Genomic DNA, 18,927 nt, shown 5'->3' with positions numbered 1-18,927 from the left:
CTAGGGTTAATGTACCTTAGGGGGTTTGATAATAGTAAAAAAAATTAATAAAAACTAAAAATTTAAATCAACCTTTAGAAATGATATAAATATAAATAAACAGTAAATATTATAAACATGTTGGGTATCACCGCATCTCAAGATAATTATTCCAGCTTATTACCCCAGAACGAAAAATTGTGCCCAAAGTCCTTTTTTGCCATTTTGCAACATAGAAAATTTTTTTTGTAAAAAGTGATCAAAAGGCTGTGTGGACCTCAAAATTGTAGCATTGAAAACATCCTCTCATCTTGCAAAAACTGACACCACACAAAGCTACTTACACGGAAGTATGAAGAAGGTATTGAAAGTGAAGAATATTTCTTTTTGTACAGGGGTTTTAATTTTTGTAAATGTGTGAAAACATTATAAAATTTGGTATCTCCTTTATCGTACCAACCCAAAGAATAAAGGAGACATGTCATCTGGGGTGCACAGTGAAAGACGTAAATTCCAAGCCCACAAAAAAATGGTACGAATGCGTTTTTTTTACCAGTTTCACTGCATTTGTCATTTTATTCCTAATTCAAAGTACACGGCTTGGAATATTAAATATTGTCACTATGAAGTGCAATTTGTTATGCAGAAAACAAGCCGTCACACAGCTCTTTACATGGAAATATAAAAAGTTAGAGATTTCTGAAAGTGGGAGTGAAAAGTAAAAACTCAAAAGTAAATTTACCATCAAAATGAAGCATGATAAACTAGAGATTTATTTACAGATACAGGCCCTGTGACTTTGGTAATCTTCTTATATTGGTGTTACCAGAGCCCCTGCAGTATCGCTGCAGTACCGGTCTACCAATCTATAAAAAACGTTATTCCTGGTGGTGAACCCCGTTATGGAAAATAGTGCCCAAATGTCTGAAACGCCACTTTTTTTTTGTCAGTTTTAAAAGTGATACATATGTTGTACAGTCCCACAACAGTATCAAAGTAAACGCCATCATGTCCAATTGACATCTTACACGGCTCCATACGCCAAAGTATGAAAAACTTATCAGCGTCAAAATATGACAAAATTAAGACTCCTTTTGTTGTTTCTTTCAAAAAGGTTTTAATACTTTACATTTCGGGTGCAAATAACTCAAGTTTTCTGGCGCACACAGATTAATTCATCTCCCCTAGTGTGTTTCTGTAGTGGCATCTACTTTCACAGCCCCAAGATAATGTACCATTTACATCTTTTAGGCAATTTGTTACCCATGCTTACATTGGTTGAGTTTGGAAAGCTCGCTTAAGCAATTTATATACGTACATGTACAGAATGAAATCCATAAACAGGCACATAATTTCAATGTAAGTTATAATTTCATCCCGTTTCATTGTGGTAATACTTGGTCATCAGTTTTAGGAATGAAGTTATGTCTACATTGTTTACCACTCTTTACATTGCAACAGGTGGAATTATGCAATTACCGGAATCCTTGAAGTCAATGTAAAACCACGCATTCACATGTGGTCATGGAATCATATTCGGAAACACCGTCAACAGATGAAGAGATACAAAGATTTCTATAAAACCAAAATAACATCTAAGAAACCATCTGAAGATGTTATTTGTATAACAGAGGTAATTTTATTCCCAATTAAATTTACCTTCATAGTTTACTTTACAATGTAGGGCAGTTCACTACAGCTTTACAGGATGTCTGTTGTATATATCCAATAATGCAGTAAAAAACCCTGCATGTGCCATTTAGTGTGCCCCTTAGGTCTAATTGACATTGGCTACACTACATAGAGTAGGCATCGGTCAAAGCTGTATTTTACGATTGCAGGGGCGATTGTGAGGGCACAAGTAGATGTAGCGGATTACTTGAATTTTAACCCATTAAATAAACTGTGGCACTGAACTTTAAGGGATATTTTACACAGCAAATTTTTTTTTTTGTGGCAAGATGGGAGTCCCTTTGGAATATTGGTCATGATGGTCAAAATCCTTGTTGGAAAGCCTGGTGAAAAATTTGTGTGCCAATGTATGATTTTACCCTAAAGGAGGATTCCAGGTTAATGAGAATGTTATTCAAATGATTACCCTATATACTCGAGTATAAGCTGACCCCAGTATGAGCTGAGGACCCTAATTTTACCACAAAAACCTGTGAAAACCTGGTTGACTCAGGTTTTCCTTGAATATAAACTGAGGGTGGGAAATGCATTGGTCACCCCCCCAGTATATAGCCAGAAAGCCGCCAGTAGTATGTGGCCAGCAGTCCCCCAGTAGTATATGGCCAGCCTGCCCCCAGTAGTATATGGCCAGCCTGCCCCCAGTAGTATATGGCCAGCCTGCCCCCAGTAGTATATAGCCAGCCTGCCCCCAGTAGTATATAGCCAGCCTGCCCCCAGTAGTATATAGCCAGCCTGCCCCCAGTAGTATATAGCCAGCCTGCCCCCAGTAGTATATAGCCAGCCTACCCCCAGTAGTATATAGCCAGCCAGTCCCTGCCCCCAGTAGTATATAGCCTGCCAGCCGCTGCCCCCAGTAGTATATAGCCTGCCAGCCCCTGCCCCCAGTAGTATATAGCCTGCCAGCCCCTGCCCCCAGTAGTATATAGCCTGCCAGCCCCTGCCCCCAGTAGTATATAGCCTGCCAGCCCCTGCCGCCAGTAGTATATAGCCTGCCAGCCCCTGTGCCCTAATATATATAGGCAACCCCCGCAACATTATGGAGCCGGACGCCGCCACGCTATGGAGCCGGGTACCCACCCCATTATGCAGACAATTGATTTAAGAAAGAAAAACTAAAATCACCTTTTCCGGTGTCCCTGCAGGTCTTCTATGCGATCCGTTGGTCAGCAGCAGGTCCGAGCACAGCTCCGACATCAGCCGCAGCCGCTGACATCAAGGATGCTGGCACCACAATACTATTACAGCGGCGGCTGAAGGCAGTGCCTGTGACGTCGCACAGACCTGTCGCTGACCGACGGATCACACAGAAGACCTGCGGGGGCGCCGGAAAGGTGAGTTTTGATTTTTTTTTTAATCGAGTATAAGCCGAGTTTATGCTAAAAATAGCTTGGCCCTTTAAGAATTTTCCTCTAACCAGCTCCACACACAGAACTAAAAAATACTAATAATCATAATAATTCTTTACATAGCGCACACAGATTACGCAGTGCTGCACAGAGCTTGCCAAATCAGTCCCTGTCCCCAATGGGGCTCACAATCTAATCAACCTACCAGTATGTTTTTGGTGTGTGGGAAGAAACCGGAGGACCCAGAGGAAACCCACGCAAACTCAGAGAGAACATACAAACTCAGATGTTGACCCTGGAACTTGAACCCAGGTCCCCACCACTGCAATGTTGTAGTGCTAACCACGGTGCTGCAAGCCACTGTGCTGCCCCTATATAAAAATGTGAATCACACCAGGGGCTGGTACATGGATTTTATTTTCCTGGCTGACAAATTCTGTGTGTAATTATTGAAATTTACATTTTCCAGGAATATGAAGTATCTCTGGATATCTTTTGCATTACTCTAGCAAGACAACAGGCAGAAGTAGAGGTACGTATAATGTATAACATTTGTTCCATATAATGCCTTAATGAAGCAATACATCCTTATGCATATAGTGATGAATATGAAAGTGTTGGCTAATGCTATCAATAAACTTTGTAGGCAACAAAATCTGGACTTAAAATATTCCGACCAGGTGTAAAAGATGAGGACAATAGTTCAAATGGATGGTTTGGTTGGATGTGGGGCTGGTCTGGAGAAAAGCAAGGAAAAAAAGAAGAGGCAAATGCTGGAGGTTGGACTAGTTCATATTATTTTGACATTATTTAAATAATTTGTTGTGTTATGTTATCTTAATGTTTTGTCACAGTTGCTTTACAACCCTATTTCATGCTCTACTACATACTTTATTGGCTAATGAGGTATATATATAAATTATCTTTTGAAAAAACAATTGTGATCAACATTCTTATCCTAAAGTAATGGAATAAATATATATATTCCATTACTATATATATATAGATTTATTCCATTACTTTAGGGCAAATCCTGCAGAAGTTGCTAGTGTCAATATATCATTGTTTATGTTATGTTGTTAACAGGATTTTCCATGATTTTGATATTGATGGTTTATTAATATCGGATTGGTGGGTGTCTCACAGCCTCCCTAGACAGTAGCGGACGTAACTTCAACAGGAGTTGCTGGGCCGGAAGCAGACAGCTTTGTACCTTGTTTAGTGGCTAAAGCCAAATCCCATGCACTTTAATGGAAGCTGAATTGCGCTAACCTGTCTCTGCCACTTCACAATGTACAGGGCAATCTACTCCTGACGTCTAGACAACTATCCTAAGGTAAGGGCCTCAATAACAATCCTGGAAAACTCTGTTTAAACTATAATGTAGAAGTATACTGAACTGAAACTACTTGACACAGACATTTAAAACAGTCAGCTCCAGTTATTACAGATAAAGGTGGTTCCGTAAGTTATTAACTCGTGGGGTTTACTTGGTTTTTAACAATGGATCCATTTTGTTTCAGTTTTGCTTTTTGTTTTTGTACGTACCCATTTTTTTTTCATGTCCCTTATGACTCCATTATCATTTTTTTTGCAACCTCGTAGACTTTATTGCCTTTTGTGATATACAAGCATAAAAAAGGACACATTTTTATCAATAGATCAGTTGAAAACAACGGTAGTGTGAAAAAGAACATAGAAACATGGGCTTCAGTAAGGCATGAGTGAAAATCACTGAAGCCATATAAAAAAATGGATGTGTGAATAACCCCAAATTTTGTCTTGAGTTGTTGTTGTTCATCTGAGATTTTATTTACCTGTAGGACCAGATGTTTTTTTTATTATGTCCAAATATGTAAAAGTAAAAAAAATCATTAAAGGGGTGGGTTCTTCACTCTTCTCTTTACTGTGTGCAAAATAGTAAATGTTTTAAATAGCAGCTGTTGTTGTATAGACAGTGATTTTATGAGTTTTTCAGGTATTGGAGAACTAATGACTCCAGAAGAGAAAGCCAAGCTGTATGCAGCAATTGGATACAGTGAAACAGCAGTGGATCCAACTCTGCCCAAAACTGTAAGCATAGCGCTGAGTAAATGTTAATGGCTTGATTCTTTGAAGTAAGATGACAAAACACATACCACAATAACACAAAATGTGTATTTTAATAATTGGAACCGGGGGCATTTACTAATTTTTTTTTATATGTTTTCTGTGAGTTCATAAAAGATTCTTGATGTACATTGACATTATTTTTATTATTTTACATATTCATGCATTTATTTTAATTTGCTTTATTGCCACATAAAAATAAAATACAGTCTTTTATGAAAAATGCCATCAAAACTAACAAAGAGGGATAAGATTGATCACAGTTCCAGCTGAAAGTCCAATAGATAAAGTCTTGCAGAAGGGCTACAGCCCGTACTATTCCACCCCAACAAAAAAATACAACCAACCATTCCAGACAACTAGTAGAGGGAGCAAAAGAGCCATCAGTACATGCTCACAGTAATACATCAATTCTTACTGCAAAAAGAAATACAGTGGGTTCGGAAAGTATTCAGATTAGATTTTCACTCTTTGTTTTATTGCTGCCAATTGGTGAGATCAAAAAAGTTTTTTTGCTTTTTAATGTTCGTTCTGCACCCCATTTTGACAGAAAAAACAGAAATGTAGATATTTTTGCTAATTTATTGAACAAGTAAAACTGAAATATCACATGGTCATAAGTATTCAGACTCTTTGCTGGGACACTCAGATTTCTGTTAATTTCCTCCTGATCCTCCTTGAGATGGTTTTATTACTTTATTGGAGTCCAGCTGTGTTTAATTAAACTGACTGGACTTGATTAGGAAAGGCGCACACCTTTCTATATAAGACCTCACAGCACACATTGCATGTCAGAGAACATGAGAATCATGAAGTCTCAGAGACAGAATTGTGGCAGAAGACAGATAAAAGTTATAAAAGGATTTCTGCAGCACTTAATGTTCCTAAGAGCACAGTGGCCTCCATAATCTTTAAATGGAATAAATTTGAGATGCCTTTCTCAACCTGGCCGTCCAGTTGAAGCAATGATGGGAGAAGATCCTTGGTGAGAGTGGTAATGAAGAACCCAAGATCAATGTGGCTGGGCTCCAGAGATGCAGTAGGGAGTTGGGAGAAAGTTCCAAAAAGACAACTATCATTCCACCTTTATGGCAGAGTGTGCCGACGGAAGCCTCTCCTTAGTGCAAGACTTATGAAGGCCCTCATACAGGGAGGACTCTCAGACTATGTGAAATAAGGTTCTCTGGTTTGATGAGATGAAGATTGGAATTTTTGGAAAACCTCTTCCAGAGAGCTTTGGACCCCAGACTTGTGGATGGGGCTCTTTATTTTCTCAGTAAAGTTGCCCATTCTTGTAGGCAAAAAGCCTCCAGTTCCTGTAAATGGCTGGGCTGTCTTGCATGGACTACGTGCTTGAGATCTCCCCAGATTGGCTCAATGATATTGAGGTCAGGAGTCATTGATGACCACTCCAGAACCTTCACTTTGTTCTGCTGTAGCCAATGACAGGTAGACTTGGCCTGTGTTTTGGATTGTTGTCATGTGGGAATGTCGTCGTCCCATGCACTGCTTCCTGTAAAATTCCTGGTCTGTTTGGGGTATTGTAGGCAAGATACTTTGAGGCTTTTGCCATTAATGGCTTTCTTCTGGCTATTCGACCATGCAGCCCATTTTATTTCAAGTGCCTTCTATTTTGCATCTTGAAACAGCCACAACGCTAGTTTTCAGAGAGTCCTATATTTCAGCTTCTGTTATTTCTGGGTGTTTCTTTGCATCCCAACAATTTTCCTGACAGTTTTGGCCGAAATCTCGGTTGGCCCACCTGACCATAGTTTGGTTTTTACAGAGCTCCCGATTTTCCATTTCTCAATCACAGTTTGAACACGGCTGACTGGCCAAAATCACTAGGATATTTGGACTTTTGATCAGGGTCATTTGGATATTTTTGGTTGCCATTATGATTTAAAAAGAGAAAAAAATGTAATTTGGCTATAAATGGCTTCATCCAAACACTAACCATAAGAGGATAAAAAGTTTACTTACATTTACACATTTACTTCACATTTACTTACCCGTCCCGTCGTGATCCCCGCCGTGCGTTGTCCGACGAGGATTCGGGGCTGCCGTGATTCACTAAGATTGTGCGTCCAATTACCTGCATGTGTCGCTTCCCCCGCTGAGGTCCGCCGGAGTTCACCTTCTTCTTCCCGGTGTATGTGAGTGCTGATCTTGTGACACAATTTGCTTTTTAAATTCCGTGGTTTGTCCGAATCAGTTGGGTTGTCCGACGTCCACGCTCCCCGATTTGTGTCGCATGCAAGCCGGCGCTGATGCGACACAATCCGATCACATGTGTCAAGAACCCGGGGCAATTCGGGTCAAAACGGAAAATAATTGCGAAATCCGACAAAAATGCGGCGTTCGGACCCTTAGTAAATGTGCCCCTTTGTGTTATCAACCATATTCTCTGAAAAAAGGCAATGAAAGGCTAAATTCTGCAGAGGCATGTACATTTTTGAGCACAGGTCTATCTTACACCACATGTAGTAACAGGAGCACAACAAAATGTAGTGAGACGGCCAGTCACCTGCCTTTGGAGTACAAAAGAAAGTGGCGTGGCGGCCATCAAATAACCCGTAGCCTGGCAGGGTAGGTCATGGAGTATATAACATTCCTTTCTCTCTGCCCTCTGATGCTGTATCTCAGGAGATAAATCTGGAGAAATAGAAACAGAAGTGTTCTCAAATTGTAGCTCACCAGCACGTCTAGCATATATGAAAGTAGTATCCTTGCATCCGGGCCAGGTGAGCCGTCTCAGCAGGGAGCCAATGAGCACAGGAATCTGGAGATCCAGTAAAAGCTCCTTGAGACAGCACTCCAAAACCTCAGCTGGACATTGTCCCTCTGTCCTCTCAGGAAGGCCAACGATGCGCATGTTATTGCACTGACCTATTTTCCCGGTGAGTGGCCAGAACTCTACCATACGTGACAATTCTCTTAGAGAATCACAGTCGTCCACTGTCCTGTCATCCAGGTTAGAAATGCCAGTTTCATTGTGGGAGACTCTTTCACGGAGGTTTTGTTGGAGCAACCCAACATTAAAGGAAACCTACCACCTTCTGATGGTAGGTATTAGATGTAAACACCGGGCACCAGCTTACCTATGGAGGCGCGCAGCGCCGAAGCTACCTCGGGGCTGTAAATCAAAATGTGTTTAAACCGCGATATAGCGGTTTAAAACACTAGCTAAGGTAAGCTCCGGCACCAGCTCACCCTGAGCTGGTGCCCGGTGTTTACATCTAATACCTACCACCAGAAGTGGTAGGTTTCCTTTAAAGGAAACCTGTCACTAGGGACCTAATTTTCACAGACGGATTACAAAAGCCCATTACAGCTGCATTGCAAATATGCCTTTCTGCTTTCTCCAAGCATTTGCATTACAATATAATTGTGTGTAATAACTTGCCTTGCATCCTGACACAATCCTCTGTGTAGTCCCAGGGGTTGGGCTTTGGTTTGGATGCATTTAAAAAAAAACATGCGACTTGTCTATGCTGTAGACTCCTCAGGTCCTGGCTACCACCATTGTGCTCCTGTACAGCTCCTCCCTCTCCCACTGATGTCAGCTCACAAGGCTGTGAGCGCGGTGAAGGAGCAGGAAGCAGGAGCTGTACAGGAGCACAAAGGTGGGGGCTAATAGCTGAGCAGTCTGCAGCACACAAAGCCCTTACCCTGGGACTACACAGAGGATTCTGTCAGGATGCAAGGTAAGTTATAACACTCAATTATATTGTAATGCAAATGCTTGGAGAAAGCACAAAGGGATATTTGCACTTGGAAGGACCCAGACGGCTCTTTTCCCTGGGTGGAAGAGAAGCTAGTGATAGACACATCCGTTCACATCAGCGGTTAGTCACGCCATCCCCCTCTTTTACAGGTTTTAAATGTAACTGGGGCATCATGATAAGCCCTAGTTACAGATAGATGCAATCCGGTGTTCTACTAAGACACTGCAGCTCTATTAGGCTCGGGACACCTGGCATTCACATTATCCTGTTTTCTACCTAGGGATATATTTATGTGCATGTGTGTTTTGAATATATGTTTAGGCTTTCTTGTACTAGTATTTGTATTTATTCAAATACTGCATATTTATTATGATGTTATTTACTGTACAGTATGAAGCTATGATTGTATGTGTCAAACTGCTGAGCATGTCCATTAAGTTGCAAGAAGACAGAGGAAAATCTGAGTTGATGAATATCGCCATTACGGATTTGTGCACAGTGTTAAAACAGCGGCCTGGTGCACAAGCAGTTAGGTGAGTAGTTCAACATCTGTTTTTATATATTATATGAATTTTCACTTTCTTTTTATAACAGCCATTCTTGAAAGAAGCTGTGTCTTGCTGTAATTCCTGCAACACTCTACTTATTAGAGTGCTATCAATCCTAATGCTATATGCAAATATGCATTATCTGTTGATGGTGGTGTCTGAAGTTAACAAAAACTACAATGGCTGAAAGTATTTGGCAGCCAATCTCATTTAAATGTTAAAAGTTCTCTTTTGTTTCACTTATAGGTTTGAAGCCCAAGTTGGCACGTTTGAAATAACAGGCATGCCAAATGGCAAAGATATACCATGTCTGCTGTCTTCACGAAATGTTGGAGTGGACAATAACATAACCCTATTGAACCTAATGTTTGAAACCAATCCACTGGATGAAGGTGCAGATCAACGATTAATAGTGGATTCTCAGCCTCTTGAAATTATTTACGATGCTGTAAGTATCATAAACTTATGTTTTTGCTTTAGATTAGGGATGTCTGTATTCTGTGACTTGTTAAAGTGGTGTACACTTAGATTTGGATTTCTGTCATTCGTTTTTTTTTTTTATCTCAAACCTTGCCTTGATACAGTGCCTTGCGAAAGTATTCCACGCCCTTGAACTTTTCTACATTTTACCACATTTCAGACTTGAAACATAAAGATATGAAATTGTTATTTTTTTCATGAAGAATCAACAACAAGTGAGACACAATTATGACATGGAATGGAATTTTTCGGATGTTTTAAATTTTTGTAAAAAATAATAAACTGAAAGGGGGTTTGGATGCAGAGTGTTTATGAACAGCAGTTCTCAGCTCTTTCCACAGATTCTCAAATGGATTCAGGTCTGGACTTTGACTTGGATACATTTAATCGTGAACCATTCCATTTTAGATTTTGCTTTATATTTGGGATCATTGTCTTGTAGGATGATACATTTTTGTCCTATTCTCGGCTCTTTTGTGGACTCCAACAGGTTTTCTTCCAGAATGGTACTGTATTAGGCTCCATCCATCTCCCCATTTTAACCATCCTCCCTGTCTTTGCTGAAGAAAGGCAGGCCCAATCCATGATGCTGCCACCATGTTTGATAGTGGAAATGGTGTGTTCAGGGTGATGAACTGCTTTTTTGACAAACATATCATTTAGCATTATGGCCAAAAGGTTTGATTTTGGTTTCATCTGACCAGTCCACCTTCTTCCACATGTTTGGTGTGTCTCCCAGGTGGCCTGTGGCAAACTTTAAACAAGACTTTTTATGGATATGTTTGAGAAATGGATTTCTTCTTGCCATTCCATAAAGGCCGGTTCTGTGCAGTGTACGACTGATCTCTGCAGTTCATCCGAGGTGATCATGGGCCTCATGGCTGCATCTCTTAACAGTCTTCTGCTTGTTCTGAAAGTTTAGAGGGACGTCCGGGTCTTGATAGATTTGCAGTGGACTGATATTCCTTCCATTTCAATTTGATCGCTTTAAACAGAACCCTGAGACTATCACTGAACAGGTGTATTTATATGGAGACTTGATTACACACAGGTGGATTATATTTATCATCATCAGTCACTTAGGACAACATTGGATCATTCAGAGGAGTGAGTTTGCTGCGCTGAAAGTAAAGGGGCCGAATAATATTGCACACCCCACTTTTCAGTTTATTATTTTTTACAAAAGTTTAAAATATCCAATAAATTTGTTTCCACTTTGTGTCCCAATTGTTGTTGATTCTTCATAAAAAAAAAAATACAATTTTATATCTTTATGTTGGTAGCCTGAAATGTGGCAAAAGGGGCTGAATACTTTTGCAGGGCACTCTAGTTGCAAATCACAATGTATTGTGTGTTGTATACATAATATAAGCAGAAGATTGTTATTTTATTTATGACATTTAATATTTTTTTCTTTATGTGCTAGAAAACTATTAACAGTTTAGCAGATTTTTTCCGTCCACCCAAAGAAGTACACCTTGAGCAGCTTACCTCTGCCACTTTGATGAAATTGGAAGAGTTTCGGGATAAAACATCAACAGGTAAAATATATTGTTTTATATATGTTGTCACATTAAGTTATTCTGCTTTGTTGGTTGTTTTTGGTATTTGAGGGATAATGTATTGAAGCTCAAATGAGAGGACTTTATTATGACTGGGTGCATTGTGCATAAGTTGTGAAACTCTGTAAGTAGATCTGGTCACCACCTTAGGTCTACCCCTATCTTCATCTATACCTTCCATTTTAACAGTAATGTACTATAACCATGAAAAAATCAGCTCAGTATCTTTACCTCATCTTAATACTTTTCTGTTTCTATCATCATATCTAGGTCTGCTGTATATAATTGAGACTCAGAAGGTTCTTGATTTAAAAATCCACCTCATGGCTTCCTACATCATTGTTCCCCAAAATGGTTTTTACGACTTAAACGCCAACTTGCTTCTTTTGGATCTTGGTAGTTTAAAGGTAAGCATGATATAGAAAGAAATATTGAGCTTGGAGTTCAACATTAAACGCATAGTTAATATATTTTTATTCAGGAGCTTAATTTTGCAAAGCCTTTTATGCCAAGTTCACACTTCCAGTATGGAAGAGAATAATGGATATCTAATACTGATTACTCATGTGTATCAGTGCATTTTTAAGTAGTTCAAATGGCCCACTGATCCAGGACTAGCAGCTAGATTCCTTGCCATGATCTTAAAAAATGATGGGCATGTGGCCAGGAATATGTTTCCACATCTAACTCTCTAGGTATCTGCATGTATTATGGAAACATACTAACAGTACTTGTTTTCTAACAAGGCAGGTTAGATACAGCAGCACTATGTTTGGTAAAAACTTCTATAATATTAACAAAACCAATTTGTTACAGGCAATACTAACTACAGGCTGGATATCACCCGTATCCCCTGTATAATTCCTTGACAAAAACCCAGAAAGAGAGGAACCCCCAGTCCTTATAAAAATATCTTATTAAAAGCCACATATACATACCCAGTTTCCCAGAAAATAAGACCTAGTGCAATTTTTTTCAAGCTCAGAAATATAAGGCCTCCCTTGAAAATAAGACCTAGCGGCCGCCATTGTTATACCCCCCCCCCCACCCATGCCATACATTATTAGATCATTTAGAGAGGTTGTGACATGGGTAACGAAGAATCACAGCTGCAGTGCAATTATGCTATAAGCAGGTAACAGGACAAAAAGGGCTCATTTATGGAAAGTGTTGTCACTAAAAATAAGAATTTGGGGCCAATGATACTTAAAGAAATCGAGTCACAAGAAATTCAGCATGATATTCAGAGTTTGAAGAGTTATAATGAGGTTTTCGAAGATGGTGATATAACTTAAAATAACAGGATTGGCAAATGTACCATAGATTGTTGTAGATGAAAATCACAAGAAATTCTTGATGGAATTTGGGGATTGGCTGGTTATGCTCATGTGGTGACTAAAGTATATTAATAAATTTACTTTTTTTTTGGTTCAACTTTAAATGTGACGTTTTGTTGATAGAAAAATAAGACATCCCCTGAAAAAAAGACCTAGGGTGTCTTTAGGAGCAGAAATTAATGTAAGACACTGTCTTATTTTTGGGGAAACAGGGTATTACATAAAATGAAAACCATTAGAAATGGTGCAACTCCAACTAGTTGTTATGTGTTTCAAATTACACCAACTACATGACCTTCATATATAATACATCAAGGCATGACCATTCACAACGTTTCATATTTAAATCAATAGTGAGGGGCATAGATGAATGTGGTTTTCTTATTTTCTTATGTATAACACCAAAAATGTACCTGGACACAGTGTCCACAACCATGACTGGGTAGGTTTGTAATTTTTGATGAATAGGATATTTGTGGATTGGTGGGAGCATTAGTCATTATTGTATTTTTATAAGGACCTGTGATTTCTCTTTCTGGGTTTTTGATTTCTATAATGTTGGTAACCAGCTGTACACAGTGAGAAGTGATTATGCACCAGTTATTTACAGTCTTCCCTGAATGTGTTGAAAATGGAGTAAAAGGAGAATATTGTTACACTGACAGCTGCATACTTCTCTGTTTTTGACTGTATATTGGCTTGCAGCTACTTAAAAGGTTAAAGATCTTCTAAAAGGATGGGGGTAAGCGGCCTTTACTATCAGCTTGTTTATAAAATGTCAGTGCACAGTGTAAGGTGAATGAATTTACGCTGCTAAAATTCCAACTTGTCAAAGTTTGTCAAATTGTTGTACAGTTGATTGTCTACCCCACTAGTTTATAGCACCATTTCAGATGTGGGCATGCTTTTTTTTAAAAAAAAAATGTTCTAAATCTTTATTAAATATTCCATTATAACAATACAAATACACTATTTAGATTCAGCATCATACAGCACTGTTTTAAGCAGAGCTCTATTGTCACACATCAATTCATACAAGAATATACCTAAACACTTTAATATGCTGATCCAACCAGAATACCTCTTAACCCTTCTGTTTCCCCACCCCTAACCGTCCAGTACTCCCCTAGATAAGAGAGCAGGGCAAGAGAGAGAGAAAAAAAAGATAGAAAGAGAGAAGGGGGGGGGGGGCAATTTTAATTCCACCTCTCTCACTATATAATCCATTTCTTATAACACCCTACATCAAGGGATCAAATGTTTTCATATTACTTGATTCCAAATGTCAGATAGCCAAGATTCCATTTTTGGTGCCTCTTTACTTCCCCATCTTCTTGCTATGCACACACAGGCTATATGCATAACTCTCATAACTGTATCTCTATCCCTCTGATCTATACCCAATTCACCAGTCAACCCAAAAATGGATAAAAAAATGGATGGTTCAACTCTTACCCTTAATACTCTTTCCACCCGTTCATATACTTCCTCCCAAAATCAACCAACCTTATGGCAGTTCCATAACACATATACAAAATCTGTGTTGGTTGTTGACATTTTCCACAGCACGTGTCACCCCTAAACTTCATTTTAGCCTACTCCATTTGTGAGAAATATAGTCTATGCACTATATTATGTTGTATTATCCTATGATTCCAATTAAAGGAACATAGTGCTATATATTTTTTAAACTTTGTGCCCACCTTACCTCTGTTATAGGACCTAAAATATATTCCAATTTAATTTTTGAGCTGTGCAAAATATGACTAGTGTAACCCTTCGCAATGAACTTATCAACTTTAGAAATCACTCTATTTGTATTAGTTGATGTGTGCATTTGTGACTTTCAATCTTACATTTGTGACTTTCAATCTTCAAACTCCTTTGAACTTTTACTACTGTCAATGCATGTGCTACCTGGAAAAATCTAAGAAAATCCCCATAACCAAGGTGAAACAAGTTCTGCATATCCCCAAATGCCTTTATCTTACCATCCTCCTAGATCAGTGAAATGTGTCTAGGCCGCTGTTCAATCCAGAAGGAGGGGTCCGGCAGGCCCCAGAGCCCAGGCGAATTCCTGTTATACCATAATGGTGTGGCCATCATCACCCCATTAATATTCAAAAACTTTTTCAGTACATCCCAAGATCTATGTAACAGATTACAAATTAACAACTGTGACTGAGAAAAATACCCCTTAACAAGAAAAATTGTTATTATTCTACCTTCCGTTAATTTCACCATGCATTCATGTAACCTATTTTTATCCCAACATATTAACCTACTTATCTGTGCTGCTATAAAGTAGCCAAAGAAGAAGGGGAGCCCAAATCCCCCTTCTCCCATAGGTTTGTGCAAATATATAATCTTCATCCTAACTTTCTTGCGTCCCCAAATTAAATAATTTATAATGGAGTTAATTAACCTAAAGAAAGAATTAGGTATCCACATTGGGCTGGCGGTTAAGATAAACAATAGTCTAGGAAGCAGAACCATCTTTACCAAACTAATTCTGTCTGCCCTCAAGGGAAGCCTACACCAAACATAAACATTCTCCCTTATAGCCCCTATCAATGGAGACAAATTTCAATTGTACAAATGCATCCAACTAAGCTGAAATCCTAATCCCTAAATAGATTACGCTATCCTTGCATATCTTAAATTTTGTCTATATTTCTAACTACTTCCTTGTCCAGGGGAAGAATGAAAGTCTTTTCCCAGTTTATCTGCAGCCCTGACCATTACCTTATTCCTTGATCACTTCCTTCACCCGTGGTATAGAACTAGGGGAGTCTCTAATATACAATATGATATCATCTACATATAAGCATATTTTGTCAACTTCTCCCCCAGATCCTCCACCAACAATCTCCCTATCCTTTCTTATCTGGATAGCCAATGGTTCGATAAATAGGGCAAACAGCAGGGTTGACAGTGGGCACCCCTGCCTAGTGCCCCTAAATAACTCAAATACATTGGATTCCTTTCCATTCAGCGCTATGTTTGCTCTTGGAGCTTCATACAAGCATCGGACCCACCGAATAAACCCTGGGCCAAAGCCAAAACGTTCCACTTTCCAGAGAAACCCCCATTCCACCTTGTCGAATGCTTTAACAGTGTCCAATGCCAGGATGGAGTGGATGCCTCCCTTCCTCATTTCAATGGCAGCATACAGCCTCTGTAAACACTCTCCAATTTTCCTCCCCGGAATGAAACCGTTCTGATCCTCATGAATGAGAGTTGTAATTACTTTCCTTAATCTCATGGTCATAGTTTTTGCAATATTTTAAAGTCTGTATTCAGTAGGGATAGGAGCCTATAAGACCCCATATCCACTTTATCTTTCCCTTTCTCAAAGATCAGGACTATGTTAGCTTTGGAAATACTATTAGACTTTCCCCTGTTTATATACTTCCTCATCAGCATTCTTCCTATAAGAACTGAATGGGAGGCCAGCCAACCCGGGGCCGTATCTCTACTACAGTTCCTTACAATATTTTCCAGCTCCTCTAGCGTAATAGGAGAATCCAAAATAAAGCTGTGGGTACTCTAGTTGTGGCAAGGTGATCATGTCTGCTTGAAGTGTAACTACCGTATTTTTCAGACTATAAGGCGCACAAAAAATCCTTTGATTTTCTCAGAAATTAAAGGTGCGCCTTATAGTCCAGTGCGCATTATATATGAACCGTACTTGCAGACAACAGCCGCCTTGAACTGTGCACAGGTCTGCCACCTGCTGGTCATTCATCCTTATAATCAGGTGCGCCTTATAATCCGGTGCGCCTTATATATGAACCTAGATGTTTTAGCAGGCATTTATTGATGGTGCGCCTTATACGCCGGTGCGCCTTATAGTCCGAAAAATACGGTATTTGACTAAGCTAAATATGTTGAAAACATGAATTGCAACTTGCATTCAAGCCTCTAGTTTCTCTTATGCAGTGCTCCTTAGTTACAATTAACCGAGTATTCCTGGGCTAACCAGTTACTGTCAAATGCTGCAGTAGAGCGTTTAACTTTTTTAGAATAGGGGTAGCCAGCTGCAGAAAGTACTTTATTTTTCAGACTTTAAGGCACACTTTTTAGCAAGTGCTAGTCAGGAGGATCCAGCACTGCCGACCACTCCTGGCTACTGTCTTGGAGATTGAGTGAAGTCTTAACAAAGAAATGGATGGATGTAGCAGAGCGATGTGTGTGAGTGGATGGATTTGACAAAGCAATGTGTGTGAATGGAGGGATGTAGCATAGATGTTTTTGTGAGTAAATGGATGTAGCTGAGCTGTGATAGTGGATGTAACAGGGTTGTACGAGTGGATGGATTGATGTAGCATGGCTGAGCCGATGGATGGACGTAGCCGGGGTTTTTTGAGGAATGGATGACAGGGCTCTGCTCTGTGTGTGCAAGGGGATGGATGTAGCAGGACTGTGTGTTGGTGTTGGATGTAGCACTGCTGCATTTGTGTGGGCAGCACTGCTGCGCTTTTGTGATAACAGGGAAGTTTTTATTGGTGTCCAATATTTCTTTTTCCTATTTTGATGACTAAATCTGGGGTGCGTCCTTTATAGTCGAACAAATATAGTAAGTGTAAAATATACGTAATTTATTGTCTATCATCTATGCGTAGAATGTATACATGGACCTTATTCATTGCCACTTTCCTGGATTGTCTATCACACCAATTGTCCTTCGGTAACAGAAGCACTGGAAGACAATGCTACAGTAGCATGCTGTATCACTTCCTTATAGGTTTCCTTAATTTTACTTAAAACTAGGAGCTGTGCAGTGAAATATATGCAATTTGTAAACTGAAAAGATGTAGTCTGTTCCTTATGGAATATATTTACTGGTTATGCTGTATCCTGCATCATGTCATTATACTTTCTGAAAAAGTTGTGCTTGATGTTAAAGGGGCTGTCTTATGAGGTATTGAAGAGAAAATGTTCTCCTTATCCCATCCATATTTTCCAGATTACTCTAGTGGAGATTGAATGGCTGTAAGTCTCCACATGCCTGCAAGGCGGCCATTATTGGCAAAGTGTCCATAAAGAGAGATATTTCTTCTCTGACCTATAGCAAAATTAGAACCTTTGGATACTCATCTTTGCAAAATACAGTAAAGAATTTGGTAATGCATTGTTTTACCTTATGTCTTTAAGATGACCAGCAAGAGCCGCTCCAATTTGCCTCAGTTGAAAGTAGGACAAAACAGCATTGAAGACATTATGTCGAGAGCCTATGAACGTTTTGAAATACAGCTCAGCAGCATGCAGCTCCTATACAGCAGACATCGTGAGTAAAATTCTTTTGGTGGTTTTTAATTGCCTATTGCTGCATGTGACCACCTAATATGTCCTTCACTCTCATAATTTGTATTCATTGCTTTATTTAGATGAGAACTGGAAGGAGGCTCGCAGACAACAGCATTCTTCACAGCATATCCTAGAGCCAATGGACCTCCGGGTGGACTTCAGCCGTGCAATGGTAGTGACTGATGCCAGGATGCCAAAGTAAGCATGCAAATTCACATACCTCATAATGTGAAACATGTTAAAGTAGTATTTTATGACTTTACTATTGAAAATAGTAAGTAATAGTATAGTCTACAACAAATTATTACTAAAAAGAAAGACAACAAAAGAAAGACTAACAGTACCACCAAAGGAGCCTACAATCCTAAAATAATTAGCTTAGTGATACTTTGTATGGGAGTATATAATCAACAAGTACATGATTACATATATTGTCGTGGAGACTGTAGGCACTATATAAATAAAGGAATTATTATTATTATTATTGGGGAGTCTCTGTCAAGTCTTTTCACTGATATGTTTCTTTATGGAAGCAGAAGAACAAATGATGCAAAAACACCTTTGACTTAAGGATCCCCTGATGGAATAAATGACCTCTGTGACTGCCAGTACATGTTTTAAGTTGGTCACTTGGAGGTCTTAGGCTAGGCTTCCATGACTGGAAGAACAGTTCAGACAGGTACCCGCTCTAATAGCCCAGATAAGGAGATCGGATCTGGGTCTTTTAAGCAGATTCGGTGGACAATGCTAACTACAGTGGGGAACATTTACTTACCTGGTGCGTTCCCAGAAAGTGCATTGTCCGACTATTATGCAGTGTGCTGCAATTTACTAAG

The 18,927-nt window shown here is 39.4% G+C and overlaps 1 protein-coding gene across 1 annotated transcript in view; it reads left to right on the top strand.

Annotated features, from left to right (window-relative positions):
• The window catches only part of VPS13A (vacuolar protein sorting 13 homolog A), a 130,110-nt gene that overhangs the window by 46,381 nt on the left and 64,802 nt on the right, over positions 1–18,927 (top strand). The window contains exons 13-22 of the mRNA XM_072150912.1: positions 1,441–1,612; positions 3,487–3,549; positions 3,664–3,796; positions 4,996–5,090; positions 9,245–9,387; positions 9,649–9,850; positions 11,309–11,423; positions 11,715–11,851; positions 17,939–18,071; positions 18,172–18,289. Of these exons, the coding sequence (XP_072007013.1) occupies positions 1,441–1,612; positions 3,487–3,549; positions 3,664–3,796; positions 4,996–5,090; positions 9,245–9,387; positions 9,649–9,850; positions 11,309–11,423; positions 11,715–11,851; positions 17,939–18,071; positions 18,172–18,289 (1,311 nt within the window). The remainder of the gene's footprint in view (positions 1–1,440; positions 1,613–3,486; positions 3,550–3,663; positions 3,797–4,995; positions 5,091–9,244; positions 9,388–9,648; positions 9,851–11,308; positions 11,424–11,714; positions 11,852–17,938; positions 18,072–18,171; positions 18,290–18,927) is intronic.

Source organism: Engystomops pustulosus, chromosome 1 (genome assembly GCF_040894005.1).
Source record: "Engystomops pustulosus chromosome 1, aEngPut4.maternal, whole genome shotgun sequence".
Lineage (NCBI taxonomy): Eukaryota > Metazoa > Chordata > Amphibia > Anura > Leptodactylidae > Engystomops > Engystomops pustulosus.
Note: the sequence above shows the minus strand (reverse complement) of the source record. Positions and strands in the feature narration are given on the sequence as shown.